We start from the raw sequence: 21,457 nt of genomic DNA, 5'->3' as shown, positions 1-21,457 counted from the left end.
TGCACCCTTGACTCTGTTCCTTCAAAAATATTCACGTCCCATTTTTTTCATGCGTGGTCAACGATGCTACCCCCATTTACGAAGCAATAGCATAAACAGAATCACCAACTTTTGAGATGATAAGCCACCGTAAACTTATCCTCAAGAGACGGGCTTTGTAGAAAAGTTTCTCCTTGCGTTTGAACTCATTGCCACATAAGGCTCATTTACACCATGTCTTCACCACTTTAGGAATACCAAGTGAAGTTGTGGAATACCTCAAAGGGCAGAGGAACTCCTTGTGAGCCAACGGCCATCCATATCTAGTGCCCAACTGTGTCTGCGGACGTCCTCCTGCAGTTGGGTTACTTCTTATTAGGAGGTTGGTGGCAGGATTTGCACTCCAGCCACCGTAAAACCCTTCATTCCGCAAAACACAAAAACGCAAAGAAATCTGAAAACCCACTCCGTGGGAGTACCTCCTGTGCAGCTTCCCTTCGCAGGGCAGCTCACCGGATGACGGGATTGGGGAAGGCCTTCGGGACCCCCAATCTTTGGTGATAGGAGGGAAACCATGGGGTAACATTCCCGGGTCAGATTGCGGGATAGTGTGTCGGAGTGGGGCTGAGGTGTTGTCCACCAGACGGCGGTCTCCTTGGGTTAACCTGAGGCGGTCCCTTCGGGTGGGTGCCTGGAATGTCCTATCCCACATAGAGAGGATGATCGCCTGTCTCTGTTATCATCTGAGCTCAAGCGTTTGGACATCGGTATTGCAGCACTCTGAGGTTCGGAGACCGGATTGCAGTGAGATCATGGTGGGTGGTTACACCTACTATTGGTCTGGTCACTCTGATAGTTACCATACCCAAGGAGTTGGTGTAGCTGTGTACAATAAGCTGACCCCAATGATAATTGAGGTATCACCGGTCAACGAGCGTATTATGAGACTAAGGATTTGTCACTCATTTGGTGTCAGTTCCCTGGTCTCTGTTTATGCTCCGAGTGATGCGAGTGATCTCACCGTGAAGGATGCATTCTACGCCATGCTCGAGTCTGTGGTTGGTCAGTGCCCCAGAGGAGATACACTTCTAGTCTTGGGGATTTCAATGCATCGACTGGAACTGATAGGGATGGTTATGAGAAATGTGTTCGTCCCCATGGGTCTGGAACTGTGAACCTGAATAACACTAAGTTCCTTGACTTTGCAAGAAGTCATGGACTTAGGGTGGCCGGTTCATGGTTTCAGCACCCACAAGCTCATCGCTGGACTTGGTATTCCAACGCTGGCAGTGTGGCAAAGGAGGTTGACCATGTCCTCATTGACGGTCGCTGGAGGATGATCCAGAACTGCAGGGTCTACTGGAATGCTCAGTTCCTCAATACTGACCACAGGCTTGTTGTAACAACTCTGAAGTTGCACCTTAAATCCAGGAGAATGGTACCATCCCAGCCTAGGTTGGATGTTGGCAAGCTCAAGGATGAGAGGGTAGCTGAGGAATTAGCAAATAAGCTGAGTGGATATTTCGGGGGTCTGGGTGCTTTGCGAGATCCTGAAGAGTTGTGGAGTGCCTTCAAGACCACCATCCTTGATGTTGCCGGTGGATTACTTGGAACTCACCGCAGGGCAAAGAATAATTTTGTCTCTCAAGAGACACTGGATACAATTGACCAGAGTCACAGGGCCAGGTTGAATGGCAGAGATGAGCTGTTCAGGGAGCTAAGGCGTAAAACTGTACGTGCGCTAAGGGTGGACAAGGAGGCCTATGTGCAAGGAATCTGTGAGGGGACAGAGCATCACCTGTGGTGAAGTGATTCTCGTCCTGCTTACAGGGGAATTCGCGCATTGCATTCATCTAAGCCCATCCCTCGGTGTACTGCAGTTAGTGCAGAGGGTGGTGGGCTCTTGACAGAGGAGTCCGAAGTGAAGGCCTGCTGGGCTGGTTACTTTGAGCGGTTGTACCAGGCTGATTCACCAGCTGTCGAGTTGGACGTCAGGGGTGTTACAATCCCTGTGGCTGACCCTCCAATCAACTGCGGTCCACCTTCACTTGTGGAAACGCAGGCTGCGGTAAACCGGTTGAAATGGGGTAAAGCTCCTGGGATTTGTGGCATCCATGCTGAACTTCTCAAGGCTGGTGGAAATGCTGCACTCGTGTCGTTGCATTGAGTTCTGTGCTCTGCCTGGAACACAGGCATCATCCCAACTGACTGGAAGAGGGGCCTTGTTGTCCCCCTCTGGAAAGGGAAGGGTGATCGCCAAGACTGCAAGAACTACCGAGTGGTGATGCTGGACAAGGTCTTTGCTCGGATAATTCTTGAAAGGGTTCGCCACCATCTGCTTGAGCACCAGCGTCCAGAGCAGTCAGGCTTTACACCAAAGAGGTCAACTATTGACCGTATCCTTGCTCTTCGGGTCCTCACCGAATGCAGACGAGAGTTTCGGCAGGGGCTGCTTGCAGCCTATGTTGATCTCTGTAAAGCGTTTGATTCGGTGAATCGGGATGCCCTCTGGAAGATTCTTGGTCTTCGTGGGGTGCCACCAAAACTTATCGATCTGATGTCTGAACTCTACTCTGGTACTGAGTGCTGTGAGATGTGGTGGTACCATCTCTGACATATTTCCAGTTGTTACTGGAGTTCATCAGGGATGTGTAAAGGCCCCCAAACTTTTCAGCACTTGTATGGACTGGATTCTAGGGAGGATGTCGGAGAGATCAAGCTGCGGTGCATCATTTGGGAATGACAAGATCTCTGACCTTGATTTCGCAGATGATGGAGTCATCTTTGCAGAGACTTTAAATATCCTTTTGGGGTCCTTGAGGTGCTGAATGAGGAGTTGGAGCCACTGGGATTACGGGTTTCCTGGGTCAAAACTAAGATCCAGGCTTTCAATGATATATTGGATGCTGCTGTCCTCTCTGTGCCTGTTTGTGGTGAGGATGTTGAGGTCGTGGAGAGATTCATTTACCTTGGCAGTGATATTCGTGTCTCTGCTAGCTGTGAGTCAGAGGTCAATAGACATCTGGGTCGGGCCTGGGGAGTCATGGATTCACTAGATAATGGGGTGTGGCACTGCCGGTACCTGTGTGGGAGGACGAAATTCCGAGTCTTCAGGTCCTTGGTGCTTCCAGTCTTGCTCTCTGGATCTGAGACTTGGACTCTGACCAAGGATCTGAGATGGAGACTTAATTCCTTTGGTACCAGATCTCTTCGGAGAATCCTTGGCTATCGCTGGTCGGACTTTGTGTCCAACGAGCGGTTGCTGAGAGAGACTCAAATGAGATTTGTTACCTGCATAGTCCGTGAGCATCAGCTGCGGCTGTATGGACATGTGGCTGGTTTTCCTGACGCTGATCCTGCTCACCAGATTCTCTCAGCGAGGGAGTCTCGTGAGTGGAAGAGGCCATTGGGCCGACCACGTGCCTCGTGGTTGCAGCAGGTTGATCGGCATCTCAAGGAGATTGGGATGGGCCAGGCATCTGCCTGGGGGGTGGCAAGACCATCGGCATCACCCCTGGAATTCCGGCGGAAAGTGGACGCGGCGACGCGCTGCTCTGGCGCATGCTCCCATACCTGACCTGGCGTGAAGTTGTGTTCATAACCAATGTGATCGGTCATGGGTGGATGTTGCGTGGCTAGTCACCCGCTCAAATACCAGGGCCGTTGTGGCTGATTCAGGCTGCATAGAAGCAGCCATTCAACATCATCATGGTGACGTTATCGTATTGATTGATTTCAGGCGAGGAAGAACAAAAAAGATGGTGGACATTCCAGAGTCTGCAGGCAGTTTGTCTCAGTGCTGGCAAACCACAGAAGCATAGCTATTGGATTCACTCTGGTCAGACAAGTCTTGTCAGCATCACTTAAGTATTACATGACATCAAATAAAAAATAAAATACTTGCGACATATTATTTATTGGCGTGCGGATACGGCACAAATGGTAAACACACTTTTACTGTCATTGTGGGCCTGGTCCTAAGTGGCCTTGGTATAAATGAGCCTACAGAGGCCAATCTCCAAAACTATGGATGCATTAGTTAGTTTTAAAGAGTGTATATATGGTACAAAATAATTACAGTATCATGCGAAACAGCTTCGGGCGTAGTAACTTTGAATATAATCATAAGTTTCAGCACACAAAGAGCGATCTACGTGGGCAGCAAAGGAAGTAAAAATAGATAAAAATTACCTTAAATGGTGCTTGGTCCACCTTGAATAAAAGGAAAACCGGGCGTTTCAGGCTTTACCCTTCATCGGAGCAAAAGAGGCATTGGAGGGAAGAAAAAAAACCCTTTGTTTTTTTGCTCCGACAAAGGGTAAGGCCTGAAATGCCAGTTTTTCCATTTAGTCAAGGTGGATCAACCACCGTTTAAAGCCATTTTAATCTATTCATACTTAGTAAATCAATCATGAAATGAAACCCTCATTTAATCTGCATGAACAGAAATACTTACTCGGGTGCAAACTTGTCAAGGGTAGCGAACACATCCTGTTTGATTTGTAAATTTTCCACAATGGCCTCCACAACCAAGTCCGAACTGTGCACAACTGAGGCAGCATCGATGCTTGTAGAGATGTTTTTCATGGTATCTTGCACAAACTTCAACCCTGCCTGCCAAGTCATAGCCACCCACATAGCTCAAGCAGTACGATTACTCAATAGCCACAAAGGGAGTATCAAAATAAACATTAATAGCAGAAACAGTTTGGAATAATGGAAAATGTGGAATTGTCTGCAAATGGCACTGACAGAGAAATGGACATGCACACCTGAATACAGTTTGTAAGGTATGAAGATATCAGTCCATGTATGCATGGTGGGTATAGGAGAACAAACATAAGCAGTAATATGAAAGAAGAACAAACAAAAATGGAGGGCCAAGTCAAATCTAAATCCTGAATAATCTGCTGAGTGCAATTCCATCATTCGATTTTAGAATGAGTAAAAACTCTAAACTTGGAAACTTTAAAACCACAAAAAACAAACAATCACAATGTTCCATGACAGATAACACTACAAACTATCAGTAGAAACAGTCATTGGCGACATAAAAAGTGCACAAAGTTATACTTGGACCAACAAATGAATTGATGCTCCAAACTATAATGAAACTCGTTCAAAATTTTACAAAACTTAAAATCTTTCAAAATACCAAAGATGGTAAATCACTCAAAAATAACAAAGGCAGCTAAGCTGAGCTAGTTATTTCCTGCCATTGGTGCAAAGGAGTTCAGAGCATATTCAATGAGTTAGAAGAACAAAACTCAGGGTTAAGTTTTTTGTGAACCACTGCTCTGCTCTGTTTGTAATAACGGGGGGGGGGGGGGGGGAGCAAAACAACTGTTTTTGACGATGCTTAAGGCCCAGTCACACCTTGACGTTTTAGCCAGCTTATGCCGATTTTTGAAAAAAATGTCTAAAACGCTGGCACACGTCGAATACGTTATGGGTAAGTTTTGGAAACATTGAGAGCACGCTGAAAAACACTGCCATACATCGTAGTACGCTGGCTTTCATCGTTGTACTTTTCGGTTGTCTTCAAATTTTAACATGCTTGAAATTTTACGACTTATGCCAGCGTATGACTCACAAGTTCCGCTCCGCTGGCCATAAGTTTTCGGTACGTTATGCGATCGTTGACACACGTCGACACACGTTACTTGTAAGTTACTCATAAGTCGAAACACGTCGAGGTAATGTTTAGCGTACCCGAAACTTATTTCTAACCTATGAGTAACGTTTTGTAGGCACGTTACGCGATCGTTGACACACGTCGAGGCACGTTACTTGTAAGTTACTCATAAGTCGAAACACGTCGAGGTAATGTTTCGCATCAGTGTTCCAGACTCCCTGCTTTTATTTTTTTATTTTTTTGGTTTTTTTTCTTCGGTATGACGGTGATGTTGACACTTCGATTTCTAGTGCGGTGATAATGTAATATAATTAATAGGCTGCCGCTCAACAATTTAAATCATAACCGCACTAGAAATCGAAGTGTCAACATCACTGTCATGCCGAAGAAAAAAAAAAAAACCATGAAGTCTGGAACACTGACGGGTTCCTCCTGTGTGAACCCCATTTTTATATACCAATTCCCCTAAACGCTGCCAATACGCCATTATATGGTAGTTGCAAGTTAGAAACACGTTCATTTAGTTATTTGGTCGTCCGGAAGACGTCAATCAAATACGTCTACATACATCAATGTGCATTGGAAATACGTAAGGAATTGGTTCAAACCACGTTACTCATAAGTTAGAAATAACTTTTGGGTACGCTAGACATTAGCTCGACGTGTCTCGACTTATGAGTAGCTTACAAGTAACTTTTGTCGACGTGTGCCAACGTTCGCATATCGTGTCTACAACTTATTCCCATCGCATGTGGAACGTGTGAGGCATACGGCAAGTACGTCATAAAATTTTAACACGTTTAAAATTACAAGACGTACTCCACTTACTACGATGTATGATAGCGTACTTTAGCGTTCTATTCACGTATACCAAACTTACCCATACCGTATTCGACGTGCGCCAGCGTTTTAGACGCATTTTTCAGAGGTCGGCATACGCTGGCAAGATCGCCAAGGTGTGACTGCGATGTTGACACTTCCATTTTTCCGGCGGTTACGATTTGAATTGTTGTGCGGCAGCCTTTTCATTGGCTACGCCACGTGATCGTCGGCGATACGTGCAGCGCGCTATGCATAAGTTGGACTATCGTTGGGCATAGGTTGTGAACGCCGACAACAGGCTAAGCATTCGTTGGTACAAGTTATCTATAAGACAACGAAACGTTCTGTGTCCGTTACTAATATGTTATGCATACGATCAACTCGTTAAGAATACGTCCGAATCTTTAAAAAAAATCCATCAAAAGTTCAACGTAAGCCAGCGTTTTACATATATTTTGATACGTTGCCATTGCTGGCTAAAACGTCAAGGTGTGAATGGGCCTTTAGTAAAGTCAGTAAACATTAGAAATTTCATTAAAAACCAAATATCAGCAAGGTGAGATGTCAATGTTGAGCATACGATGTGTTGCTGAATTAAAACAAAATGATTATTTTTGATGGATAAATTAATAGCTTGTGATACTGTTGCTGAGACATGAATAGTGCGGGTTAAACTTGCAGCCGTTGGAAATTTGTTGCGAAACCCTCGTTACGAGGTTGTAACCATCTCAGTGTAAAATAGTTTAGTTATTCCATTGGTACATGATCAGCACAAGTGTGTGGTTTCTATGTGTTAATGATAGAGCATGTGTCGAAGTTTGCTTAAGGCCCTGTCACACCTTGACGATTTAGCCAGCGTATGCCTGACGCATGCAAAATTTGGCTAAAATGCTGGCACACGTCGAATACGTTATGGGTAAGTTTGTATACGTTAAGAGCATGCTGGCATATGTCGTAGTACGCTGGCTTTTTTCGTAGTATGCTGGCATATGTCTTTGTTCGCTGGCATACTTCGTAGTACGCCGATGTGTTAGACAAATTTTCCATGCTTGAAATTTTTCGATGTATGCCAGCGTATGACTCGCACGTTCCGCATACGCTTAGCCATAAGTTGTAGGCACATTATGCGATCGTCGACACACGTTACTTGTAAGGTACTCATAAGTCGAAACACGTCGAGGTAATGGTTAGCGTACCCGAAACTTATTTCTAACCTATAAGTAATATGTTGTAGGCACGTTACGCAATCGTTGACACACGTTACTTGTACGTTACTTATAACTCGAAACACGTCAAGGTAATGATTAGCATCAGTGTTCCAGACTCCCTGGTTTTTTTTTTTTCTTTTTCTTCTTCGGCATGACGGTGATGTTGACACTTCGATTTGAGCCAGAAGGAAAGAGGACAAACACTCCATGGACAAAACCAGTATGCCAGATATTTGGGATGTCTGCAGGGTCACATCAAGAGTACACTGATAATTTGTGCAATCCTTATCTAGCTGTAAATCTGCCCCTGGTAAAAGCTTTACAAGCTGCTCCGCACTCCCTATTTGTAGATGTTTAATTTTCTTCAAACTGTGAAGGAAACTTTTGTATTCTCTGTTTAAAACAGTTGTGATCAACAAGTGAGCGTTATTGATCAGAGCTGACACCATGAATGAGACACATGATTAGCAAAAGGAGAGGAAAGGGCCTCATCTCCACTGGTGTTGCATTTTTCAAGGCATCAGTGCACACTGTTGTTCCTGCAACAGGTTTTGGTCTACACTTGTCCTGACAATGCCCAATCAAAACCTGATTGTCCAGGTGATTTGGGATGCATATGTGTGTGCATACTGATACTTTATGTAATCCTTTTCGAGTTGTTAAAACTGGCTATGGGAGAACAACTTTTGGGTCAACTCGGTTGTTATTGGGAAGTAATCTGACTGTTCAGTGTACTCACTCTTCAATGAGCCTCGACTATGTATTCAAAAAAGCAAACAACAAAGAAAAACAACAGAATATTTAATGCTTTCCTCTCCCTTATCATGCTATCACCAACTTCACAGAAACCGTGATCAAAACAGTTCTGACTACATGTCATGGCCCATCACAGTCACCTCTCCAACTCACAATACCACGAGATATGCAAAAACCACATGGAATTGCAACAAAGGAGCCAGAGCCAATTGCCTTCTTCCTGATGCATATCTACACATCGTTAAAAGTTAATAATGATGGATGTTTTCTTTCACAATGTCGTGAGATTCCCTCAGCCAATGTCCTTTATAATGACATGGAGTTTATGATCCTTTGTCGAGTTGTTTAAGAGAAAATAATCAGAGATTATATCAAGGACCCGCGTAGCCTGTTATAACACAGCTTCGTGGGCGAATCCCTACTTGAGAGAATGCCACATAGTTATTTGGGTGAATACTTTTTGTTTTTTTCAGGTTGAAATTATGGGTGGAGTCAAGCTGGCTGTCCAACCAATGGGTGTAACAGAATGCGCGCGCACGCATGCACGCACACACACACACACGAACAAACATATTATTAGGTAGATTATTCAAATACTATCCAGGCAGTACCCGGTTTATGAATACCCAGGTTCCGAACATCCATTTGGACGAACATTATACACTTTATAACCATGTTTCGGTCTTTCGAACGTTCGATCCATTCACACAAACACGGCTTTTTTGAACACACCTCACTGGCAAAATACAGGAAATCGGACCTCCAGAGTTAATTACCCATTCACACCATAATTCACACCTCATTCACATGGGCTTTGCTCCAACACTCTTCCGCCATTTCACACGCCATTCTCTCCACGGGATTCCTTACTGGCACAAGAGATGGCTATGCTCGCTCTGCTTCACCATAAACCCATCTCGCTCGTTATCCCTAGTCATCCCTTATACTATACACATTGGATTCACTCTAAATTATTATTTATTTTATTTTAAACATTTAATAACGTTTTTGTGGGGAAAAAAATAAATAGGGTTTAATACAGTTTTTGAACAGACCACACTGAGCGCGTGGGAAAACGAACAATGCATCGGCGGCACGTTGAACAGCAGAACGCAGGGATTCATTCATGTTCCCATGATGCATCTGGCTTTATGGTGGCGGTCTACTGTTCTGTATTTGTACATGTTGACCTTCCCGAACTGTCTGTCGATTATCTGTTGATTGGCCAAAAACGATTTGTGTGTGCAAGTTTTTCGGCTTTATTAATTATTTTATTATCATTATTATTACTCGTACGTGCCCGTAAAAAAAAAGAAATGAATAAAAAAAATTAATTAATAAATATTCAAACCACGAGCAACAAACAACAACCACGCAGGCCGTTTCTTCGCTCTCGAGTGCCCATACGTGCGTGGCCCGGAAGTTCGAATATTATTCGCAGTTACGATTATTCGCAATTTAGTTTTAATACCCAATTATTCAATTAGTGCCAACGTATTTTACCTTTTCGCAATGTCGTGGCAAGGAAAAACAAAAAGAGAAGAGAGAGAGAAAAATTTACTTCCTGGTTCGGAGCATACCAGCACTCTGATGTTACCGAAATTTATACACCGGCTAAAATGAAAACGATCATAACTTTGGGGCATTGTGTTTATCTATAAATGCGCATAAGAAATAGAGAAATTATTAGAATACACGAAGTCATCATTATCCGGAAGTCCGTACGTTGTAACCCGTAATGGATCCGGAAGCCCGTACGTTGTAACCCGTAATGGCGAACGCGGCTGAGCTTCCCTTTCCCATCGGCCACGCCCACGCAACAACATGTCTATCATTGGTTTGGTAAATAAATGGCCATAACTTGGGAAGCACTTGTCCGATTAATATCAAACCTTGAAAAGGCACATCCTCGGGTCCCCAGCAATATACCTGGCAAGTTTCAATTCGATCGGACCAGCGGTTGTCGAGAAACGGCGGTCACAGACACACACACAGACACACACACACACACACACAGAGATTGCTGGAATTATAGATAGATTATTATTATCATTAATGTTTTACTGTGTATTTACAGCATCAATTTATCAATTTTTGATTTTAAAAGCACATTTAATAATGCTTTTACGTTTTTAAAAAGGGGGTTTAATTTGTGTTTGGGAACCAATCACTTATTACATGTACTTAAAGGGGATTTATTGTTTCAGTTTATGAAAATCCAGCTTACGAACACGTTTTCAAGAACACGGGGGCTGCCTGCACTGTATAAAAATATATAACTGTAAAAGGAAGTAAGCTCATAAAATGTTGACAATGAATCACTAAAGCACTTTTAAAATGTTGAAGATGTTTATCACATTAATCATTATGATTATTTCTTAAACCTGAGAAGGATGTTTAATTTTTGACTTTCATAAATTGGCTTCATTTTCATAAGAGAAAGTAATGGGCTTTCATATTGATATGCATTTTAAGAAATGTTTCAGATAGATACAGATGTTTATATAATCACACCCAATATACACCTACATGGAAGGGAAAGTGACAACGAGATTCTCATGGAGGGTAAAACTTGTGTGGTACATTTGGGCTTATCTCAAATTAACGACCCACCCACTTCTCAAACGCCTCAAACATCAGGCACATAGGGACGCCAAGGCAGTTTCTATGACTAGGGTTGCAATCCTCAACGGATCACCACTCCGACACAGGAAGTCCGTGCAAGAATTTGGAATCTGTTCAAGGTTCCGGCGAAAACTCGCCTACTCTACACAAAGGACGCAGTGGGAATTCTAACCTCCACCAATTCACGCTGACAGATGGGACGCCCAGTTTAACATCCATTGAAGGGACGGCACACACATAGGTGAATCACTGGGATGACAGTTGATAGCTAGGCTAAGATTCAAACCCAGGCTAGATGGCTTGCAGGTGAGTGTGCATAACTCAAGGCCATCTGGCCAACCCTTCACAATGAAAGTACATGTGAATTTTCTGTTGTTTAACCACTTATACATGACATTACTTTGTGTGTTTTAAGCCCTTCTTTCTCACAAATGCATTTGAAATGAGATTATATGCTTTATACACTTTATACATACCTCTTCATCACCAGGAAACGTTTTTTTCACAATGCGTTTCAGGCTTTTTTCAATAGAAGAGCAAGCGTTCTGCAGGATCTCTTCCGATTGGTCCACCATCGTCACACTATGTCCCGTGGAAGCAGCCACCTGTGTGACCAGTGCCACAATTACCGTAAGCATAGGTTTACAAGGAAACTTCTATTACATTGCCAAGAACAAATGTTTTTCACTTTTCAAGCACACCAAATGTTAGTATACCTCATTCACTGAAACAAGCAGAATAGTTCCTGTGTATCAATTATTATCAATGTATTAAAAGTTGTCAAATCAAGCATGAGTCATGCCATAATTCTCCCATTAATGCAACACTGTTGTACTTGGTATCTCAAATCATGAAGAATGCAGTCTTATTCATTGGCTCTGCTACCCAAGCTAGTATGAATTTTGATTTGTACAAACTTTCTTAACAAGATATAAGCCTTCGAAATAATCGATGCTCAAGATAGAAATAAAAGTATGGAGTATTTGAGCCATCTGCTTTAGTGCTTGTATAAATGTTGCAAGCCTCTTGTAGTAGAGACCCATAATCTTGCGAAGGTCACTCGGTGTGACGTTGGCGTTTCACTGTGGGTAAATGGGCTCGGTGGTGCCCATATCTCCAGGAAAATATTCTAAACATGCATGTGAATCAAGCCTACACCAATGAGGGCAATGTAATAAAGCCTACACCAAACAAGTCTTTAACTACTCTATGACCAAACTTCTCAGCTTCTTCAACGAACACGATTTCAAAATAAAAAGTAGAGTCAAGACTTGTGGAAGAACTAGTACACTGAATGGAGCAGGATGCAACAGCACAAAAGGAACCGTGGAAAGATTTGGGGGGGGGAGGGGGGGTTGGGAACACCAACAGCTGGGTTGAAGGACAAAATAGAGAGATTTCGACAAACAATGGGTGTGGGGAGGAATGCGGGGCAGGAATGTATGCATGAGGTGGACAAGATGGATACAGAATGAAACTCTCAGGAAGAAAGAACTGGAAATTTGGAAGGAGGCAGGTTTGGGAGTGGGGGTTAATGAGGGCAGAAAATATCATGGTTTTCAGATTGGGGATGATCTGAGGGGGTCTTGAAGCTGTCAGAATAGCTGTCTTGAAGACCTGGAGGGAAGGATGAGATTGAATGAGATGTGAAATTTAGTTGAAGAGGATGTGAAAAAGGATGTGGAAAAAGAGGAACGAATGAGTGGAGGTGAGCAGTGTTCCCGGATTTAGGTATTTTCAACAGAAGGGGGTATACGGTGGACCATGTGCACCCTGCAGAAACCTGGGGTTGGGGGGGGGAGGAGGACAAAGCATGGAAAGAGCAGAGGGTGCAAGCCTATAAATGAGGACTGTAACACAATCATTAAGAACAGGAGACTGGTTGGGGAGTTTGGCCTTGAGATTTTCAAAATGGTGTTTTCTGGTTTACCTCAATATGGACACGATAATATATCCATACATATACATATATACTGTCGGACCCCACTATTTGCGGGTCATAAAGTGTGACCTGCTTCTACATTCACTCTTCACGTATTTGCAGGGGTTTTTTATTTAATTTTTTAACACTTCAGGACCTGTCTCCTATATCCACCTGGGAAACTGGAAATCAGCCATCATCACAGCATTACATTTAAAAAAAAGGATCCCTTAATGACAGCCCAATGAGCTTACTGCACTTCCATACATCAGCAAGGTCATGGAATTCATCATCACGGTTGACATAAAAACTTTCCTTTTCTCCAACAGCCTCATCTCAGATCATCAATTCGGATTCAGACCTGGTCACTCTACCTTGGACATGCTGCTTATACTCTCCCAACAATGGTGGATGCCCTCAATATCAGACATGAGATCAGGGCCGTCTCTCTCAACATATCTCGAGTTTTTGATACAGTTTGGCATCCTGCCCTATCTGCATATAGAATCCAACGAAGGCCAACTCCACTCTTGCATTGCTGACTTCTTCCACTCTGGTAGACAACGTGTGGCTCTCGATGGAACCCTTTCATCTCCTCTCCCTCTCAAAACTGGAATACCCCAAGGCAGTGTTCTCGACCCCATATTATTCCTAATCATCATCAATGATCTCATTGACTCTGGAAATTCCTCTTTATCTCTTTGCTGACGACTCCACTCTCTGTGTGACATCTCTCATCCTTTTGACAGACAGGCAGCAGCCTCTTCCCTCTCCCTCAGACTTTGACAAAAATCACAAACACAATTTTGCTTATGTATCCATATTGTCCACCCTTTGTGTTCTCTCTTACCCCTCATCGTTACCTGCATCCTTTTTTTTTTGTCCGTCTCCATCTACTTTCTCCCTACGCCTTGCTGTTGGTGTTTCCCCTTTCTCCTGCTGTTCCCTTTGTTATGTTGTGTCCTGATTTGTTCTGTGTAATAGCTCTTCTACAAGCCTAGACCATGTATTAAAAAAAAAAAGCCCCGACATTCACCGCATTTTTCAACAATATTGTTACGAATCTGGAAGCCATTTGCACACAGACAGACAGCAGCCCCCGCAGTTCAGTTATTTCGATAAGTATGTGTTTATAGTTAGAATCCATCCCCAATGTCTAATGGAAATTTCGTGTGTGCGCTACGAGTTATTTTATAGTGAGGTTTTATACATCTACTACAACAACAACAACAACAACAACAACAACAACAACAGCACCGTCCCTCACTCAACCCGGTCGCCATTGACCACGTGTTTTTGGCTGAAGGTGTGGGCGTAGCCTCCATCGCCTCAGATCGAGGCTCCGTTACGAGGAAGGGCATGGGATGTTTCCTCCAGCCAATGAGCGAAGGGCGAGCATCGCATGCACGCCCCAGCCAATGGGAGGCCAGCATGCCGAAAGCTACTACGGAGCCTCTTCGGGGGGCAGGCCTCCGAGATTCCTCGACACACCCCCCGAGACGCCTTGTCCAATCAGGAGGCTGACCACCTCAGGGGCGGCCCCGCCCAGCCAGATGGGATGTTTGCCCCTCGTCCAATCCGGAGGCGAGTATCTCAGAGCGTTTCCCTCGACCCGCGGGGGAGGGGAAGGATAAGACGAGGTGGCGAGCTATCGAGAAGAGAAGGTTCGCCCTGTCGTCGAAAAAGAGGAGAAAGAGAGGAAGCCTCGTCTTGTCTGCTGGCGTCTAGTCTGGTCAGTTCCCGTGCTGGCTGGCGTCTGTGGCGTCTTCCTGGTCCTGGTGCTTGGTGCTGCGTTGTTGGCGGCGGGTTCGAGTCCCGCCACCGGACAAGCTCGACCAGACCGCACGAGGCGGACAGGTGCAAATAAAGGCCGCGGCCACCATTTCTTTGTGCGTGTGTGTGCGTGTGTGTGTGTGTGTGTGTATTTGTGTGTGTGTTCGTGTGTCCGTGGGCCCCGTCTTTAAGGAGGATTGATTAAGTGTTTTTCATTGTACATTGTTTGCACTGCTTTATTCGGTTGTAACTCTGCTCTGTTTCTCCCCTCCCCGATAATTATTGTTTATAAATAAACCCCCATGTTAAATGTTCCAGCTCGTTTTCTGTGCTTTCTCCCATTAACCCAGCACGGCGCGTATTGAGAATTAGTGAGGTTGTCGGTGCCGTAAATTGTTCATTTGGTCTGGCGCGGCTTTGGTAACTTCCGCTCGATTACGCCGGATCCAAGTCGGTACCTGCGACTCGGTTTGGACAGAGTCGGCCAAGGGTGTGATTTCCTCGGTAATTTGATGACATGGATACTTAGGTATATTGAAATTTGGCTATTGACCCTACCCCACGCCATCAGAGAATTGGCAATCACGGTCCTTTAAAGGGCCCGTCGACTCCGGAGTTATCCGGGGTGACGACCTTTTAATTCCGCGTGTTCGGTGGGAGACGGCTCTACTGCTCCACCTAGCGGTCGTCCTCGCCACCGAAACCCAGCCCACAACGGACCCCCCCCCCCTACAAAGAGTGGGGTCCGAGAGTTTATATCTCGATTAATAGATGTCTGTGTGTGTCTCCTCCATAACTCCAAAACCATGAAACCAAGCAGCCTGAAATTTTGCATGCATACTAAGAAAACTCCAAGGAAGTGCAAGACTGAAAATTGGGTGTTTGGGTTAATTAAAACAACCCTTTTGAAGATAAATAACAGCCTTGTTTAATTATATCCTTTATCAGACGCATCCTCAGACACTTCCATGCTTCGTCGCCTCACTGTGATCTTAATTTGCCATTTTGTTCGACCTGCTCAACAATGCCTTGAGTTGGAACATGTCACAACGGTTTATTAGCGATAAAGCACTCAATTTTATTTTTCACTTTTCTCACTCATATCATCGAAAGACTCATCTACATACCGACGAATCGTTGTATACATCGCTTCTGTAAGTGCTGTATTTTCAAATTATGAGCTTGGAGCGATTTCATGCATTATATGATACGATTTTCCACGATCTACTCTCAAGGATTAATTGAAGTGCATGTTAAAATAGAAATATAATTTGAGTTTGGAGGATTGGGCTAAATAACTCGACTAATTAACTCAAAATCTGGAGTGAAATATAAAAATGTTAAGAAATCGGCAATGCTTAGATTTTGTGGGGATGTGCCAGGACCAATCAGCTTGTCATTGCTTGCCAAGCCAGCTGTTTCTTACTAACCCATTTAATTGGACTGCTTGCTTGAGTGCTAAAGCCACTTGCAGAGCACCCTATAGTTCATGTCCCGATTGGGATGTACAGTCGGCAGTTGCTATACAAGTTGGTGGTATGTATTGTTACGAATTTCGGTCCGCCCGGCGTGCGATCGGCCAAGTAACTCAAATCGCGACCGCGTCTCCCACCGGAACGGACAATTCAGTCGTGACCCTCCTTGGAACTATCGCCAGGAGCTAGTCACGGGTGGGTCTTTTCGACCCCACCACAATCGTGCCAATCGGCCACTCGCGCAGGATAGGGTTGTTCGCCAAACTCGACCTACCTAAGTACTTGCGCGGGTAGTTAACCGGGCGATCGTACCTCGCCGCTGGCTGGCCTAGGACACGAACCGCTTAAGCGGTCCGTTCCGTGCTTCAGTGATAACCGAGCGGTGTTATCACCGGCCCCGACGGATGTGATTATTTATCGGGTGCTTACACCCTTCTACCAATTCCTTCCGTGATGCAAGATGGAACTTTCAAACGAAGGAAAGGACGCAACGAAACGGAGAACAGTTCAACAAGCACATTTATTGCACACTCATACATTTATTATGCAAGCACATATGCAGTCAGGAATGCAAAACACTAACATGCACGTATACAGAACAAAAGCAAAGCAAAAGGTGCGACGACCGTCTATAAGCAATTATGTACAGTCACTTATACGGTTTTACTTACGGGACTCGGTGCCACAACACGCATTCAAAGAAAAAGCAAGAAAAGATCCCCTCATAGACAAGGGAGTCAGACTGGGCCCGTGGGCCTAATGCGCGTGGAACCTGGAGGAGCGGCCAGGCCCACGAGACCGAAGGGTCTTACCCGCGCCCTCGTGGCGCGATGGCGGGCAAGCCGCGATGTCAGCGTAGCTGCGCCTGGCTTCATGCCCCTGGCGTGGTCGGCGAGCTCTCTCCGGCGCTCCCCGTCTGCCTTTCCCGTCGGCTTCGAGCTCCGTCTCCCGACTCAACTGCCCCGCCAACACTGCAGACTTGACTGCCCCGCTGACACTGCTGCTGCCACTCCACTGCTCCCCCCTTTCCACGCTCTCCAGACCCTCCAGACTGCCACCTTTTCTGCGCTCTCCAGACCCTCCAGACTTGACTTTTCTGCCACGAGCTGCGCTGTGCTCGCGCTTATATAGCCCGGGGGAGGGGCGTCTATGCAAATTTCTGGATCACAGTGGGTTCGGAGGCGGGGCCACACCACCCGATGCTCAGCCATTGGGCGGATGAAATGGGGGCGTGAAGCATTCCTAATCCGCTTTTTGAGGCGAAAGGAACGCATTCACAGCCCATGGTACGACGTGTGGTAGAAAGGCGGAGGTGGTGGGAGTTTGGTTGTTGGCGGGTGTCGTTTGAGAATGGCGGTGAAGCGATGTTTGCGGGATGGAGTTGTGGAGGTAAAGAGGCGAAGGTGGTGGTGGTTCGGTGTAGTTGTTTGGGGGCGTTGTTGGTGGTAGCGATTTGGTTGTTGGGGGATGACTGGTCCAAAATAATGATAGAGAAAAGAAAAACGGCTATCTCAAAGGATCGTAGCCCGGTGAACACGGAAATTCCCTCTAAACAATGGTGGGGAAATCTAAATACACATATACTTATCGTCATAACTGATCTAAGGACCCTTTATGGTGTATTGCGAATTTCCACAGCCGTAACAGTATACAGCACACACGGACATGGTACATATGGGGGGATTTGGATCTGCAAAGGGACTGACTCTCCGTGGGTGTGTGTGCATGCCTGCATACTTGGTGATGGGTGCCGTGCTGGAAAAGTTTCATCCCGTATCTTATGATGATGATGATGGGTGGTGGAGGTTTTAACTTTTAACCTCAGCAGTGTATGAGCGATCATGTTTTCCTTTGTCCTCGTAACTGTTTCTAAAGCAATTGGTTATTGGGTGTGCTTTACAAAAGTTATATGGTTTCTCTTTGTGAGTATCAAAGCAAAATATATTTGATTACACCAGATTTCCGAGCCGTCCGCCATATTAACTTTTTTTTCCTCAATGACAGAACCAATTTTTTTTCCACCTGTCACATGCCGAGTGTGTGTTTGTTGTTCATAAAGAATAACATATTCTCTTTGATAACTCCCCTAGCTCTCTGTCTCTGTATATATATCTCCGCACGTATCCGGATGGTGGCTATCTCCGCACGTGTCCGGATGGTGGTTATCTCCGCATGTATCTGGACAGTAATTATTTCTGGACAGACCCTCCATTCATGCTGCCTACCCTTCCCCCACCCCTCCTTCATTCTTAATCCCCCCCCTCCTTAATATTCCCATCAGCAAAGCGACAGGTTGTATTTGCTAGTACTATATATGCGAGCCTTATGACATGAACGCAAGTTCCCGTCATTCGGGATAGCTTTGCAAACTGAGAAAGCGAGTTGCTTGGCTGCACCCACATCCCCATAGCATTCAGTGTACTCGAGTGGAGAGGGTGGAGAGGAAACTAGCAGATGTGATGGGATAAGCTCGTGCACGGACCAATTTAAATAAAAGTAAAAATATGCAGGAACTCTTCCCACCCAGTAATACTGGAGTAAACTAATTGGACATCTCCAGCCTTGTATCCCGGTGAATACTCCACTCGTGTGGGCCCCATGTCTATATCAACATTTCCAAGCTTTATCAACATTCAAAATGGATGGCAATACTGTAAATCAATTCATTTTGAACCATATAATCAGAAATTTGCAAATTCCTGCAAGCCTTGTATTGTTACGAATCTGGCAGCCTCCTGCACACAGACAGTCAGCAATCCCCGCAGTTCAGTTATTTTGATAAGTATGTGTTTATAGTTAGGGCCCCGTCCTTCTGTCTAATGGGTTAATTTCATGTGTGCGCTGCGGGTTTCTTTTATAGTCAGGTTTTTTGCATCGCCAACAAATCTCCTTCCTTCTTCGCATCATCGCCTCAGAGCCGACTCCGCCCACGAGGGCTCATTATCCTTCGTCCAATCAGGAGGCTCATTATCTCAGAAGCCCCTACCAATGAGGGGAGGCCACTGGTCGCCTGACAACCCCTCGTCCAATCAGGAGGCTCAGTACCTCAGAAGCCCTGACCAATGAGGAGAGGCCACTGGTCACCCGACAATGCCTTGACCAATCAGGAGGCGAGTGGCCGGAGAAGAGAAAGAGTAGAGTGGCCCAGTCTGTTAAGTAGAATTGTTGAGGGCTTTTCGTTCATTGTAAGTTGCATTTCTTTTATTTGGGTAACTCTGCTCTTTGTGTGCTACCCTCCCCAATTATTGTTAATAAATAAACCCCCCACAATTGTTCAATATACCAGCTTGTTGTCCGTCACTTTCTTTCATTGGTTTAGCACGGTGCGTATTGGGAATTAGGGAGGCCGTTTGTGCCGTAAATTGTTCATTTGGACCGAAGATCTTGGTAATCCCTGCTCGGTTCACATCCGGATCGGGCTCCATAAACGGCCCGTTCCGCCCGAGGTCCGTCGAGGGTGTGGTTTTCCCCGGTAGTTAGACGACGTGGGTACTTAAGTATATTGAATTTAGGCAATTAACCCTACCCTATGCCGTCAAAATATTGGTGACCACGGTCCATTAAGTGACCCGTGATCTTTCGGACTTATCCGAGAGTCACGACCTAAATTCCGGGTTGTTCGGTGGAGACGATCCTACTGCTACCCCTCGTGGTCGTTTATCGCCACCGAACCCCGGGCCACAACAGTACGTCTGCGACTTTATATATTTTGAAAATACACACTGGGACGCACATTTGTATGTCTACAAGTGAAGGCACATAGCTGGAAAGACATCAAGCGCCTCAAATAAAAAGCCAATGGAATAATAAATTTTAAAAACGTCATTTTTCTGTTTTCCAAACAGTAAAAACAACAAATGCAGTTTTTCTATCCAACATCACATGATTTTTTACATTACTTGGAAAATGTAAAAACGTTAGAGCTTCGATGCAATTGAGTGGGCTTGTGTGAAAGCCTTCTCTTTTTACATCCAGTTGTTATGTTAGGCAGCTGTGCTCCAGTTCCAGCATGTGCACACTTTGTCCGTGCAAGTGGATCGGATTGCCTGCTTTACGACGCAGTTCCAAACTGGCATTGCAACACTTTTTTTTTGTTTTGTCGGCGAAAGGTCAACCAACCATATCACCATATTTCGAAAGAAACTCACACAGCTCAGAAAGTGAGCATGCTCCCAATCGAGATGGTGCGTCACAAAAAAGCAAACAAGATAAATACAAGGAAACTTCGACAAAGTCGGGAGGACATTGAACCCATCAAGACCATGTGCTGCATCAACATTCGAGCACTCACCTCCTGTAAAGGGCACTATTTATATATCTCACTCCAGGCAAGGAATTTGGCCAGGATGATGGAACATAACAGGCTGGACTATTTCCAAAATATAAAAAGTGAGATCTCCAACATCCCAAAGAAGCTAAATGTAGGAAGAAAAAAAAAAAAAACAATTTGCCGTTGCCATCATCTGAAGGTAGATGCCGAGAAGCAGCACCACCTGCTCACGATGTGTAGTCGTTTTGTCCTGTTTGGGATTCCCATCTGACTACATAAGCTCATAACGCTGGGATTCTCATAGTGGGCGTTCGATTCCCGAGCCACCTATAAACTGCGTACGTATTAAATAGATTGGTTGATTTCACGTCGGCTTATCAACAACCTTTGCTTGCAAACGGATCGCACCAACCTCACCTGGGCAATACCTGAGCCCATGAGGCCACTGCCTAAAACGGTGACCGTCTTCACCACCATCTTCTTCACAGCCGACGTTGCCATCGCATTTGCCACATTCCGCGTCACGAAAGCCATCGACACGGACGTACATAGAAGTTACGAAACCGAAATAATCGAGCTGCAAAGAACGAGCGAACAGATCACACCAGACGACACACGACACGCGACACGCGACACGACGCCACAAGAGAAACTTGACTGGTGATTTCGGAACGACTCTCCTGATTGGTCAAGGAGAACGTGCACGTGATGACGCACTTACGGTGGGGGAGGAGCTCGGTGTCTGCGACGTCACAATCTCTGGCTTGACAAACGAACTATTTACATTTGGTTCCACAGCATTCGTTTTCTTGCTTCACCAATGAGCTGTGTTTGACGATTAGCGAAAGGCGATATGATTGGATAGCTGTTGCGAACGTGGTGTTAATGCTCTGACTTGGAGTGTCTGCTCTGATTCTGGGAGGTTAATCGTTGGAATCCTACTCCGGCCGAGTCATACCAAAGACTTTAAAAATGGTACGTGTTGCCTCCGTG

The 21,457-nt window shown here is 45.2% G+C and overlaps 1 protein-coding gene across 2 annotated transcripts in view; it reads right to left on the bottom strand.

Moving 5' to 3' along the window:
- HADH (hydroxyacyl-CoA dehydrogenase) overlaps positions 1-21,153 on the bottom strand; it is a 65,598-nt gene extending 44,445 nt beyond the window's left edge. Inside the window, exons 1-3 of one of the 2 annotated variants that reach the window (XM_085898432.1) lie at positions 20,882-21,153; positions 11,502-11,630; positions 4,436-4,593 (exon numbers count right to left, since the gene is read on the bottom strand). In XM_085898432.1, the coding sequence (XP_085754558.1) occupies positions 4,436-4,593; positions 11,502-11,630; positions 20,882-20,998 (404 nt within the window). In that variant the 5' untranslated portion in view covers positions 20,999-21,153. The remainder of the gene's footprint in view (positions 1-4,435; positions 4,594-11,501; positions 11,631-20,881) is intronic. The other variant, XM_085898431.1, reaches the window with a different exon arrangement.
- Positions 21,154-21,457: the final 304 nt, after the last annotated feature.

Source organism: Eptatretus burgeri, chromosome 10, assembly GCF_056783735.1.
Source record: "Eptatretus burgeri isolate ZD-2024b chromosome 10, Ebu_testis_v1, whole genome shotgun sequence".
Classification (NCBI taxonomy): Eukaryota; Metazoa; Chordata; class Myxini; order Myxiniformes; family Myxinidae; genus Eptatretus; species Eptatretus burgeri.
Note: the sequence above shows the minus strand (reverse complement) of the source record. Positions and strands in the feature narration are given on the sequence as shown.